This window comes from Scyliorhinus torazame, chromosome 9 (genome assembly GCF_047496885.1).
Source record: "Scyliorhinus torazame isolate Kashiwa2021f chromosome 9, sScyTor2.1, whole genome shotgun sequence".
NCBI classification, from domain to species: domain Eukaryota; kingdom Metazoa; phylum Chordata; class Chondrichthyes; order Carcharhiniformes; family Scyliorhinidae; genus Scyliorhinus; species Scyliorhinus torazame.
In genome coordinates, this window is record NC_092715.1 from 179,968,834 (window position 1) to 179,982,810 (window position 13,977).

At 45.1% G+C, this 13,977-nt stretch overlaps 1 protein-coding gene across 1 annotated transcript in view; it reads left to right on the forward strand.

Moving 5' to 3' along the window:
• The window catches only part of LOC140429611 (fibrillin-2-like), a 496,823-nt gene that overhangs the window by 145,999 nt on the left and 336,847 nt on the right, over window positions 1-13,977 (forward strand). Inside the window, exon 6 of the mRNA XM_072516854.1 lies at window positions 13,619-13,816. Within this exon, the coding sequence (XP_072372955.1) occupies window positions 13,619-13,816 (198 nt within the window). The remainder of the gene's footprint in view (window positions 1-13,618; window positions 13,817-13,977) is intronic.

Below are 13,977 nucleotides of genomic sequence, written 5' to 3' on the forward strand. Positions count from 1 at the left end.
GCCATCTACAGAGCATTTCTACTTTACAAGTTGCAAGCTACATTTAATTAGTGCTGGCTTCTCAAGACTTGGGAGCCCTGCTGAGGTGCGCAGCCACTTTATAGCGTGGTTAGCACTACTTGCTCATATAATCATGTGCTGATCTGCTTATATTCCTGCAGCAGTAAGACTGTTTCCCTAGATTGTACTTAAATGTAAACATGATGGTAGTTTTGATGGCTGGAGATGCTAAGCTTCAAAAAGATCACACCGTGTACGAGGAATATCTATGTTTTATGAATGTGGCTCACAAGTATATCCAGATATTCTTTCTCATAAGCAGGTTCCAAGACTATGTAATTCAATCGTATACGGAGCTGTGTTTTATTTTCAGGGAATGGAGAGACTATCCTGTGCCCAATGTTCACATTCCCGAGGCACATAGCTTGATAAAAATGTTAATTACTAATACATACCAGATGTTTCTGAAACAACTTCAGCTTTTCTACTTCAATTGTTTGAAGCCTGGTTAAATGAGTTAAATCATTTGGCAGTATAGAAATTGAGGATTGCTGATAAAACACATTTCTTGTCAAAGCTTTTCATCTTGCACCCATTAGGATATTTTACAAGAATACAAAGGGAGATAACAAACTTACATTGGTTGGCAAGTGGAATCCCATTGTTAGGGGCCATGGAGAATGCACCAGTTGATGGTAACGGACAGTTAACTGCTAAGCATTGTTTGAAATTTAAATGAGGCAGTATGACTCTTAATTGGGGAAAGCATTGCCCTAAGGTATGAATCAACAAATAGCTGTCAGTTAATTTGTTTAGGTGAAACAGGTGCAATGCGTTTACATGTATTTTCTGTCTGCAAAGAACAGGGCCTTGTGTATTAATCTTTGTGGCTTCCACCACACACATGCCACACTGTGAACCCAACTGATAACCTTAAATTGGTTGTCAGCGTAATTCTAAGCACACTGAGGATTATTTAGCAAATGCTGCCGAATCATGGAATAATATCTAATGTTGGATACTGTGTTTTGAGTTTTAGAAGTGCGAGCTGGTTGGGAATGGTCTGTACCTTGCCCGTTGTGAACAGTGGAAGGGACATGCTGTTTGATACGATCCGCCTTGGGATGAGTAGCTTACATACCTAACATCACAGTGGCGCTGAAATTCAGAAAACCACATTGCCCATTTGTGTGCTAGGCAGAACATCTTTTTGGCTTGATGGCAGAATCCTGGGCGGAATTCTCCGGTATCGGCGCGATGTCCGCCGACCGGCGCCAAAAACGTCGCAAATCAGTCGAGCATCGCGCCGCCCCAAAGGTGCGGAATCCTCCGCATCTTGGGGGGCCCAGCCCCAACCTTGAGGGGCTAGGCCCGCGCCGGACTAATTTCCGCCCCACCAGCTGGCGGAAAAGACCTTTGGTGCCCCGCCAGCTGGCGCGGAAATGACATCACCGGGCGGCGCATGCGCAGGAGCGTTAGCGGCCGCTCACGGCATTCCCGTGCATGCGCAGTGGAGGGAGTCTCTTCCGCCTCCGCCATGGTGGAGACCGTGGCGAAGGTGGAAGGGAAAGAGTGCCCCCACGGCACAGGCCCGCCCGCGGATTGGTGAGCCCCGATCGCGGGCCAGGCCACCGTGGGGGCACCCCCGGGGCCAGATCGCCCCGCGCCCCCCCAGGACCCCGGAGCCCGCCCGCGCCGGTAAGAGAGGTGGTTTAATCCACGCCGGCGGGACAGGCATCCTAGCAGCGGGACTTCGGCCCATTCGGGCCGGAGAATCGCGGGGGGGGGGGGGGGGGGGGGGGCGCCACCAACCGGCGCGATTCCCGCCCCCGGCGAATCTCCGGTGGGGGGTCGGAGAATCTCGCCCTCTGTTAGTTGCAAATACTAATTATGTTGCTATTACATAGTAACAGTGTGAAACAGCTAGCTTCACCAGTTACTCAATTTTTTGAGATAACTTTCCCTTTCAGGGTAATCTGAGGTAGACTGGGCATTTTTCAGGGCCAAAGGTGATGGCCGTAGGCTGTTATGAGTTTGCACAATGTACTGTACGCAAACATGTTGCATGGGGAACTTTTGAATATTCCGTTGCCTGAGCTATATCTGCTGATGTTACCACAATGTTTGACATGAGCAACATTATAAAAGATAAGCCAACTTGAACAAGAGACAGTGGCAGGTTTTCACAGGTGCAGTGGGGAATCTAGAACACAGGGTCACAGTCTCACAATAAGGGGGTCACCCATTCAGGACTGAGATAAGGAGACATATCTTCACCCATAAGATTGTAAATCTTTAGGATTCTCTACCCCAGAGAGCTGTGGATGCTCAGTCATTGAGTATGTTCAGGACAGAGATTGATAGACTTTTGGGCACTAACGAATATGGGGATAATGTGGGAATATGGACTTGAGGTAGTAGATCAGCCATGATATTATTGAACGGTGGAACAGGCTTGAGCAGCCAAATGCCTACTCCAGCTCCCATTTATGTTCTTGCGTTCAATTCTAATGCCTGGCTACATCATTCAACTATTAAATCCAGCTTTCAAACACAAATTACTTATTGACTGAATGAAATTAGTAGCATTGGAGAAGGTGAAAGATTTCTGCCTATAGGAGGCCTAGAATTTTGGATGCAATCTGGCTACAATAGGATTTTTGCCTCATTTAGATCTATTCTTTAAATTCCAGTGTGGAGTGGGAGGCTTGACCTAAAGCTCACCTCCCTTGCATTACTGGGGTGTCAAAAGGAAGTACTCATTCTTTCAAAGGCAACTTTGTCCTTCGCATCTTAAAGGCCCTCACATGACAGATGCCCTTGCCGTTTTGAAGTCTTCTGAAGGACCCAATCATTGATTTTAATGCCAGTTACGTTGTCTGCAAGTTAGTTTGCTACTTTAGGAGCCAAGGGCTCTGAAGGCTTTTCTTTTTCTTTTGATTGTTACGGAATTGCATATTTCTAGGTTGGAAAAGTAAACAGGGAAGAGGCACACACTGAGCTCTGCTTTCTCCGTTTGATAATAATGGTGTTAATCACTCACCTTTATATTAATACGATATAAATTGGTGTGGAAAGAATATGGCTCAAGTGTGATGCTTCCCGTGAGTGAATATCCCAGTGCCGATGATGATGATGATGTGTGTGCTCTTGCAAGTCATAACAGGATTCTCGCCCCGCACCAGCGGAACATGTAAAGCACTAATAATCATTCATTTGAATGCGATTAACCGGCTGGAAGCCCGATTTTCCTCCTGCCTGTGATGCCCCGTATATGGGGCGTTAAAGGGGGTAGGGCTTGTGGGGAGGAAGATGGGGGGGATCCGAGGGGGGTTTCTCTTCCAAAGATTTGGAGAGTGGGGGGGGTGGAGGAGGCTGCTGCAGTTTTTTGAGATTGGAGCACCCCTGCAAAATGGCGCTCTGATCTCAGAGTGTGGGACCTCAGAGATTAGGTCCTTCCCTTCTCAGTTGCAGCACAGATCCTGGTGTGCCATGGGATGGCATTGCAAAGCCAATTCCAAGTGGCATTACAGGGCACGTCAGGGTCGTTCATAGCACCAATGGCGGGAGCACATAGTTGTGTTCTGGAGAATCATGCCCATTGTGGTAGTTGCATATCTCTTATACTCCTATGTTATTATTTGATGAAATATTCCAGACGATCTGGAAATAAGAACAGCTTGTTAATAATCTGTATTGTCACAAGTAGGCAATGAAGTTACAGTGAAAAGCCCCTAGTCGCCACATTCCAGCGCCTGCATCCCACAATCTTTATCTGGGTGAGACACCAAATGCAAGTTGGCACGCATGGCATAGCACCTGGAGTCAGCACTTTCTGGGGGAAGGCGGGAAGAGAGACTCTTGCATGCTTTGTACCTTTACTGTTGGAACTTACAGTTGATAAAGTTCAACTCTACAGACTACATGGCGGCAGCAGTCATCTCTCCATTAATCAACGTATACCACCCGCCACCCACCTCATCATTGTTTTTGTTCCTTTTGAACGCAGTGGAAAGGAAATTAGATGGGCCAAATAACAAATGACTGGTTGCCGGTGCTCACTTTGTGTCTCTGCTGAAGTTGAATTTTACCTCGCGTGAATCTACCGTAAGAATATACTGCCTCTGATGCTCCGTGAAAAATAATTCTTAGAAACTTCTGAAGGTATATTTTCCTCTGTTTGCTATTCTTTGCAAAAGGTATCTTAAATGTAAAGAGGACCATATTTTATAGTCTGGACTACCATTTTCATTTAAAAAAATGACAAAAGAAACTATGAAGACTACAGCGCGCATTTAACGGCTGGTGGCTGTATAAACAAGAGGAAATGACATTGAGTTCACTGTAGCACTGGTTTCCATTATCCATCAACAATACACATCTTTGTGTTTTGTCTTACTTTCTCCAACAGTTGCCAAGCTTGGAATAATAAGAAATATTTCATGGTTAAATTGAAAACATAGTAGAGATTTTCCTAAATGTGTCTCTAAATGCACTGGATTGATTGGGTGCAGCAAAGACTGGAAATTTGGACAGATCAGAGTACGTGCCTCTAAATGAACCAGTCTGATTCTCCTCCATTAATGATTATGGAATTGTATAATCGACTGGTACCTTTATAGACATGCACTCTGATCCGGCTGATTTTCTAATATTCACTGCACCTTGGAAAAAACAATGAGCTGGATTCTCTGTCGCCGACGCTGAAATTATTTTTTTAAAAATAAATTTAGAGTACCCAATTATCTTTTTCCAATTAAGGAGCAATTTAACATGGCCATTGCACCTGCTCTGCATATCTTTGGGTTTTGAGGATGAAACCCATGCAGACACGGGGGGGAATATGCAAACTCCACAGGCAGTGACCCAGGGTCGGGATTCGAACCCGGGTCCTCAGCGCCCGACCCTGAAATTCTGATTGTCGATTGGCAGAGAATGGATTCCGATGCCGGAATCGGGGCACGCGCCGGTTTGATGCCGGTATCCCATGCTCCACCCCCTCCAAACCGGCGTCATTGGGACGCGTGCCGTTGCAAAGCCATTGGCACGTCATCAGCCGGCCTACCCACGATGCTCCACCTCCGATGTGCCGAATTCCCGGTAACGCGAGACACGTGTGGTCCCAGCGGTCAGGAATCCGGCGTGTTGGTTGCGGACAGTGTCCAGTGCCGCCACACTTGTCCGGGATCCGTGCCGCTGGCCGGGGGGGGGGCTTCTGCTAGGGCTGAGGGGAGTGGTGGTGGGTGGACAGGGGTTGGGTTGTGGGGTCACGGTTGGCGGGTTAGGGTTTGAGCATGGCCGGCGCCATGTTTTCTGGTGCAACCAGTGCAGATCGTCAGCCCTGCGCATGCGCGGCCTGGGACCCGGCGATTCTCCGGCTGTTTTGGGGCGATCCGCTTGCATTTCACGTGCTGCCGATTTTCCTCGGATTCTCCGTTGGCGCCGGCACTGAGTCTCCTGAACGGAGAATCCATCACAGTGTTTCTGAGCCCAGTCCTAGCAAAATGCCCCACTGCGTGATCCCGTTAGTTATAGCAGACCAAGAAGAGCAACAGAACAGGAATAAGTGGTTCTTATGGTGTGAAAACATGAAAGTCGCGAAAGTCCCAGAGGCTGCTCTCCCCCTTTTCGAGAGAGAGAAGTGACTGGTGGTGATTTAATTTGAGGGCCACCACTCATCAAGCGAAGGACAAGGTTGGGAAGGCAGGGCTTTCCACGAATAACCTCAGCCGGTACGGGAATTGAACCCATGCTGTTGCCGTCGCTCTGCGTCAGAAACAGCCGTCCAGCCAACTGAGTTAACCGACCCCCCCAACTTGGTGTATAAAATAAGTAAATTATAATCCTTCTCTCTACCCGGACAGCTTTTTACCTTCTGCACAGCTGTGTTTCTTGGTCTTTGATAGGATTCGCTTTCTTGCCGAAATAGTAACAAAGATGTCATTGATTTCACTGTGGAAAAACAATTCCCTGAAGCTATAGGATACCTGCACAAATGTTCAATGGGAATTAGTTGATAAAACCACATGCAAAGATTTCTCAGAGTGATTTAGTTTAGGTTTCTTCTGTTTTAAAGGACATACAATCATGGCATAAAGTTGAAGTTTAAACATGCCTTATTACTGCCTCTTTTTGTTTATGTTAATGTATAATTGCGTGCGGAGCGTGTATCTGTGGGTAAATGTGCTTGCATAGAAATAATTGTAACATAGCAAGTTGCTTGTCTCTTCCCACTATGTGTTGCTCTTATTAGCCTTAGTTTTATTAGCTCTAATTCTGTCACCTTTGCTCACGAGTCGCCAGGTATCTTTCTGATACCGCCACGTGGTTCAAGCTCAAGTAATGATTAATAATGCAGCACACCGCTTCGTAAATGTTAAATCAACGATCATTTATTATATACAGCAATAAATACTTATACAATAATCCTACTTCTAGACTATTACCTACCACTAAAGGCCAATACTTAACTTTGGTGATGGCCCACCAGGTCAGGGAAACAAATGGTCTATCGAATTGGGTCTGGCCTGCGGGATTCAAAAAGGCTGGTACGGGTCGATAGTCTGGAACACCTATCTGGTAGCGATCGCTGGAGTAAGACTTACTTGTTCTTTCGTCGAAGGGTCTCGAAGGTTGCGAGTAGGAGAAGAAGGGTCGATCTGAACTTGGCCCCTATTTTTATAGTCCCTAGGGGCTTCCCGCCTCTCGCGGCGGACCTTGACCCTGGTCCCAAGTGATTGGACTTGGTCCCAATCACTGGGTTCGATAGGCTCCAATAATGGGGCAATTCCTTGATCGGGGGGGTGGTCGTCAACCTTTCTTTGTCTCAGCCACTGCTGGCGCTGAAAGGTCTGGATCGGAAATTAGCAATTGTTCCCGGGGATGGCTGATTAAAATGCAGATGGCTGGGTTGATGTGCTGTTAATGGTTGCAGGTCTGGGCCGACTTCCCCAGAGCCGAATATACTGTTCTGCCTGCAGCTATCCGTTTGAGTCCTGTTGGCTGATTTTCCCATCAGCCTCTTTCGTTCGCCATTTTAGATTGAGGTTTGGCCATTTTACTCGGGAATCAGCCATTTTAGGTGGCTACATATGTTAAATCACTGTTTCAAATTGGGCAAAAAAACCTTCAATTGCAAACTCTGAAAGCTCATCCGTTCAAATTCTGATAATTGGAAGATTTTTTGGTGCTTAAAATAAGCAATTATCTGAAATTTTAGAGCTTAAAATATGTTTATTTATCAGGTAATTTGAATTAAACACGAATACTCATCTGTAAGTTTCGGAATCTGTAAAAAAGGGAGGGGAGCAAATAGTCATACATACAACAAAATGTATGAGGAAACTTGATCCTAGTTAAACTCAACTCACTCATAACGCATAATCCTTTCCTAAGCCATATGCCGTTGTGCCTGAGCCACATGTTATTATATTATGGAAAATCTAGCAGGATACATTTTACTACTAGGGATTCCAAACATCTTGGTTCAAAATGTTCTGGGATCGATTGGCATCACTATAATCTGCTTGCTCTAATTTAATAAAAAGAGACAACTTTCTAGGAATGGTAGCACGGTTGTTAGCTCTGTTGCTTCACAGCACCAGAGTCCCAGGTTCGATTCGACACTTGGGTCACTGTCTGTGTGGAGTCTGCACGTTCTCCCCGTGTCTGCATGGATTTCCTCCGGGTGCTCCGGTTTCCTCCCACAAGTCCCGAAAGACGTGCTGTTGGTGAATTGGATATTCTGAATTCTCCCTCACCGAACAGGTGCCGGAATGTGGTGACTAGGGGCTTTTCACGGTAACTTAATTGCAGTGTTAATGTAAGCCTACTTGTGACAATAAAGATTATTATTGTTATTATAGAAACTAGGTATTTATTGATTTGTTTATGAGCCAAAATGCTGTGAAAGGTTTTCAAGTACAACTGCAGAAAATAAGCACCCATTGCAATATACTTCCCCTTTTGTTTCCAAACTATGGTATTGCTGACAGCGAAAAAGAAGTCACTTCATGTTCTGTTTGTAAATACATCCTTAATGAATTTAGGAAGAATGTGTTGATGGCATAGAGTCATAGGGTTTTACAGCACAGTAAGACGCCCTTCGGCCCGGCGTGTTTTTGCTGTACAGAGTGCCACAGGAGTTAATCCTTCTTAATATCCCCAATGAGGCTATTCCCATAGTGCAATGTAGCCAACTAAGATGGCCACCTGCAAAGGACCATGTGAATTTTGGCCATCCCAGGACTCAGACAGATACACAGCCTATGTGTATCTAAAACACAGGTACCCAGACCTGATCGAAACCCCGCTCGTTTGCATTTTAATGGCCCATTTTCCCAGAAAAATAGAACTCCAATCAAGCAACCAGTACAGCCACAGGCTGATCGGCGCCACTTCCCTTACTCTGAAAGCACAACTGCCAAAGTCAATGACCGCTAAGGACCCGCCCAGCTACCAAGGCACCCGCCCCTTTATTGGCCGAAATCGAAGAGAGTGATCAGAGCCCTGTGGAACTTATGGGTCCAAGGTTAAGGACCGCCCCAAAGAGCGCGAAATCCCAGAGGGATAAAAGAGAGTGCAGCCATGTGTTCTGTCTCTTTTGGATCCGGCCTGTGCCAACCCAATTGCAGCAGGATCAGCCAGCTAAGTTCAAGACCAACGATCACTACCTGACGGATGAGCCCAGCAGAGACAGAGCCACTTTATTCGAACCAGCCAAGTGAAATCCAGATAAAGGCCTTATTCATTTGCACAGTGCCGGCCGCCCTGAAGTTAAGTCCAGGTTATTGTAGCTGACAGGTGTAGTTTAACTTGTAGTAGATATTATGTTTGCATGTTGAGATAACTCTTGTGTATGTAAATAAACCATCTTTTGAACTAACTAACTGTGTGATCATTTGATTGATATAAGGGAAGACTTGTGGTTCACTAAGATAAATAGAAATACCCACAGTATTGGCGACGCTGTTGGGACCGAAACAGAGCAATAGCAAGAGCGTGAAGTTTAAAATAATTTACTGTATTTATGTTTGAGAGTAAGTTATATGCTTTTGAAGAAGTCTACACGGGAAGTCTTTAGGTATTTGAAGATGTGCACACTTTGATAAGTTTGAAATACCTTACATGTGAATGGTCCTGTCTGTTAAAAAATGTCAAGGCACATGCAGAGAAACACAATATCACTTGCTCTTTTATTAATTTAGCAAAGTGAACTGGAAGAAAAATCAACACTGTATGGCTTGATCACCACCTTTTTATTTGTTTGTGTGATGTGGGCATTACTAACAAAACCAGTATTAATTGCCCATCCCGCATTACCCTTGAGAAGGTGCTGGTGAGCCACCTTCTTGATCCCCTCCTATCCATGTGATGTGGGTACACCGACAGTGATTTTCTAAAGGGAGTTTGACCCAACGACAGCGTGGAAACAGCAATATAGTTCCAAGTCAGGATGGTATGTGGCTTGTCGGGAACCGTCCAGGTGGTGGTTTACCCATGCATCTGCTGCCCTCGTTCTTCTAGGTGATAGAGGTTGAGGATTTGGAAGATGAAGTGGTAGGAGCCTTGGTGAAAGACTGCAGTGCATCTTTGTGCCATTACTGTGTGTTGGTGGTGGAGGGAATTATTGTTGAAGGTGATGGATGGGTGTCAATCAAGAGGGCATTGTGTTTTCTGATAAATCCAGTTGGGTGTGATTTGGGATTAGGAAGCTTTTATAAAAAAAAGAGTAACGGCTAATTTAAATATTATAATCCATTAGAAAAATTCAACTTGCATGCAAATTCCCACATTGTGTTTGGCCCATTATAAGATTAGCTATTCACTATTGAGGTGTCAGCATTGAAGGGAGGAATATTTTTTAATGAAATATTATTTTGAAATGTACCAAAGATGAATATTGCAGTTCATTTGTTAATTTGATATCTATTCTGCCCTCAGTTAATTGCCATACTTTTTGTGACACTGCCACTTTCAGCTTTGGAGATTACATTAGAGCCATATTTCTACGGGCCTTTGTTTAGATATATCTGATTTGGGAAGGGAGACAATCTTCAATTGCTGTTACTTGAGAAAATGCAGTCAAAAATGGATTTGTTTAAAGATCCGTTATAGAACATAGAACAATACAGCGCAGTACAGGCCCTTCAGCCCTCAATGTTGCACCGAAACAAAAGCCATCTAACCTACACTATGCCATTATCATCCATATGTTTATCTAATAAACTTTTAAATGCCCTCAATGTTGGCGAGTTCACTACTGTAGCAGGTAGGGTATTCCACGGCCTCACTACTCTCTTTGCGTAAAGAACCTACCTCTGACCTCTGTCCTATATCTATTACCCCTCAGTTTAAAGCTATGTCCCCTCGTGCCAGCCATTTCCATCCGCGGGAGAAGGCTCTCACTGTCCACCATATCCAACCCCCTGATCATTTTGTATGCCTCTATTAAGTCTCCTCATAACCTTCTTCTCTCCAATGAAAACAACCTCAAGTCCATCAGCCTTTCCTCATAAGATTTTCCCTCCATACCAGGCAACATCCTGGTAAATCTCCTCTGCACCCGCTCCAAAGCCTCCACGTCCTTCCTATAATGCGGTGACCAGAACTGTACGCAATACTCCAAATGCGGCCGTACCAGAGTTCTGTACAGCTGCAACATGACCTCCTGACTCCGGACTCAATCCCTCTACCAATAAAGGCCAACACTCCATAGGCCTTCTTCACAACCCTATCAACCTGGGTGGCAACTTTCAGGGATCTATGTACATGGACACCGAGATCCCTCTGCTCATCCACACTTTCAAGAACTTTTCCATTAGCCAAATATTCCGCATTCCTGTTTTTCCTTCCAAAGTGAATCACCTCACACTTCTCTACATTAAACACCATTTGCCACCTCTCAGCCCAGCTCTGCAGCTTATCTATATCCCTCTGTAACCTGCTACATCCTTCCACACTATCGACAACACCACCGACATTAGTATCGTCTGCAAATTTACTCACGCACCCTTCTGCGCCTTCCTCTAGGTCATTGATAAAAATGACAAACAGCAACGGCCCCAGAACAGATCCTTGTGGTACTCCACTTGTAACTGAACTCCATTCTGAACATTTCCCATCAACCACCACCCTCTGTCTTCTTTCAGCTAGCCAATTTCTGATCCACATCTCTAAATCACCCTCAATCCCCAGCCTCCGTATTTTCTGCAATAGCCTACCATGGGGAACCTTATCAAACGCTTTGCTGAAATCCATATACACCACATCAACTGCTCTACCCTTGTCTACCTGTTCAGTCACCTTCTCAAAGAACTCGATAATGTTTGTGAGGCATGACCTACCCTTCACAAAGCCATGCTGACTATCCCTGATCATATTATTCCTATCTAGATGATTATAAATCTTGTCTCTTATAATCCCCTCCAAGACTTTACCACTACAGACGTGAGGCTCACCGGTCTATAGTTGCCGGGGTTGTCTCTACTCCCCTTTTTGAACAAAGGGACCACATTTGCTATCCTCCAGTCCTCTGGCACTATTCCTGTAGCCAATGATGACATAAAAATCAAAGCCAAAGGTCCAGCAATCTCTTCCCTGGCCTCCCAGAGAATCCTAGGATAAATCCCATCAGGTCCCGGGGACTTATCTATTTTCAGCCTGTCCAGAATTGCCAACACCTCTTCCCTACGTACCTCAATGCCATCTATTCTATTAGCCTGGGGCTCAGCATTCTCCTCCACAACATTATCTTTTTCCTGAGTGAATACTGATGAAAAATATTCATTTAGTATCTCGCCTATCTCTTCAGACTCCACACACAACTTCCCATCCCTGTCCTTGACTGGTCCTACTCTTTCCCTAGTCATTCGCTTATTCCTGACATACCTATAGAAAGCTTTTGGGTTTTCCTTGATCCTACCTGCCAAATACTTCTCATGTCCCCTCCTTGCTCGTCTTAGCTCTCTCTTTAGATCCTTCCTCGCTACCTTGTAACTATCCATCGCCCCAACTGAAACTTCACACCTCATCTTCACATAGGCCTCCTTCTTCGTCTTAACAAGAGATTCCACTTCTTTGGTAAACCACGGTTCCCTCGCTCGACGCCTTCCTCCCTGCCTGACCGGTACATACTTATCAAGAACACGCAGTAGCTGATCCTTGAACAAGCTCCACTTATCCAGTGTGCCCAACACTTACAGCCTACTTCTCCACCTTATCCCCCCCCCAAGTCACGTCTAATGGCATCATAATTGCCCTTCCCCCCAGCTATAACTCTTGCCCTGCGGTGTATACTTATCCCTTTCCATCATTAACGTAAACGTCACCGAATTGTGGTCACTGTCCCCAAAGTGCTCTCCTACCTCCAAATCCAACACCTGGCCTGTTATCACAAACTGCAATTAATAAGCAATTCATGAGTGTGGTAGTGTAGTAGTTATATTACTCAATGAACAATTCAGAGAGCATCATGGCAGAATTTGAATTCATTTTTTAGAAAAATCTGGAAACAAAAAATGAGTACCATTAAACGTACCATGAAGCTGTTAGATTGTTGTAAAAAGCCAACTTGCTCACTAATAGGGAAGGAAACTTGCCGTTCTGACTCGGTCAGGCCAATATGGTTTGGAGGATAGGTCTTATGAGGAAAGGTTGAGGGAGCTCGGGCATTTCTCTTTGGAGCGGAGGAGGATGAGACGCGACTTAATAAGAGGTTTATAAGATGATGAAGGGGATAGATAGAGTGGATGTTCAGAGACTATTTCCTCGGGTGGATGTAGCTATTACAAGGGGACATAACTATAAGGTTCAGGGTGGGAGATAAAGGAGGGATGTCCGAGGTAGGTTCTTTACTCAGAGAGTGGTTAGGGTGTGGAATGGACTGCCTGCTGTGATAGTGGAGTCGGACACTTTAGGAACTTTCAAGTGGTTATTGGATAGGCACATGGAGCACACCAGAATGACAGGGAGTGGGATAGCTTGATCTTGGTTTCGAACAAGGCTCGGCACAACATCGAGGGCCGAAGGGCTTGTTTTGTGCTGTACTGTTCTATGTTCTATATGTCTCTCCAATTTATCATCTCTGTGACTGACTCTCAACTGCCTGCCAAGAAAAAGCCTCAGCTGTATCAAATTGCTTCAGTTCCAGAAGAAGACTCATCACTACCTTCTCAAAGGAACTAAGAATGGGTATTAATGCTTGTCCTGTCAGTGATATCCACATCTTAAGAATGAATAAAGAATATTAAAGAAAGCAATGAGCACCCTGAGCTATGCTGCAGGTTGGAACCCGAGATACAGCCATATTCGCCGTTTGATACAGCATTCTGACTTTGCCTCAGGCTCACTCCACAGTACTACAGGGGCTATCGGTAATACCAGTGAGCCTGCAATGCAGAGATGTATTGAGCAGGTTGCTGGTGGGGGAAATGGATGAAAGTTGGGTTTGGGGTGAGACAGGAACTGAATGCCTGGTCCCAAGTCCATCCATTCAATGAGTCAGGGTAATAGTATTGTTATTATAAAGTAGAACGTCAGGACTTTGCTTTGAAAAGTTTTGTATTGTATCTTACTTTTTTGACTAACAGCATTATTTTTGTGCTTCTCCCCATGGCAGATTACCGTACTGGTCCTTGCTTCACCCAAGTGAATAACGAGATGTGCCAGGGACAGATCAGTGGCATCGTCTGCACCAAAACGCTTTGCTGTGCTACTGTCGGCCGTGCGTGGGGCCATCCATGTGAAATTTGCCCTGCTCAACCCCACCCCTGTCGCCGTGGTTTCATTCCCAATATCCGCTCTGGTGCTTGCCAAGGTACTTTCAGTGGCATAATCATCTCTAGTTATTTTAAGTGTTAAAGATGACATAAAAATTTCTGCGCAGTTGAAAATACTACATTAGCGTGTTTATATTTATTTTGTTTATTGGAGTGCGATGGATTAAAATGTTGTAATAACTAAACACACAAGTAACAG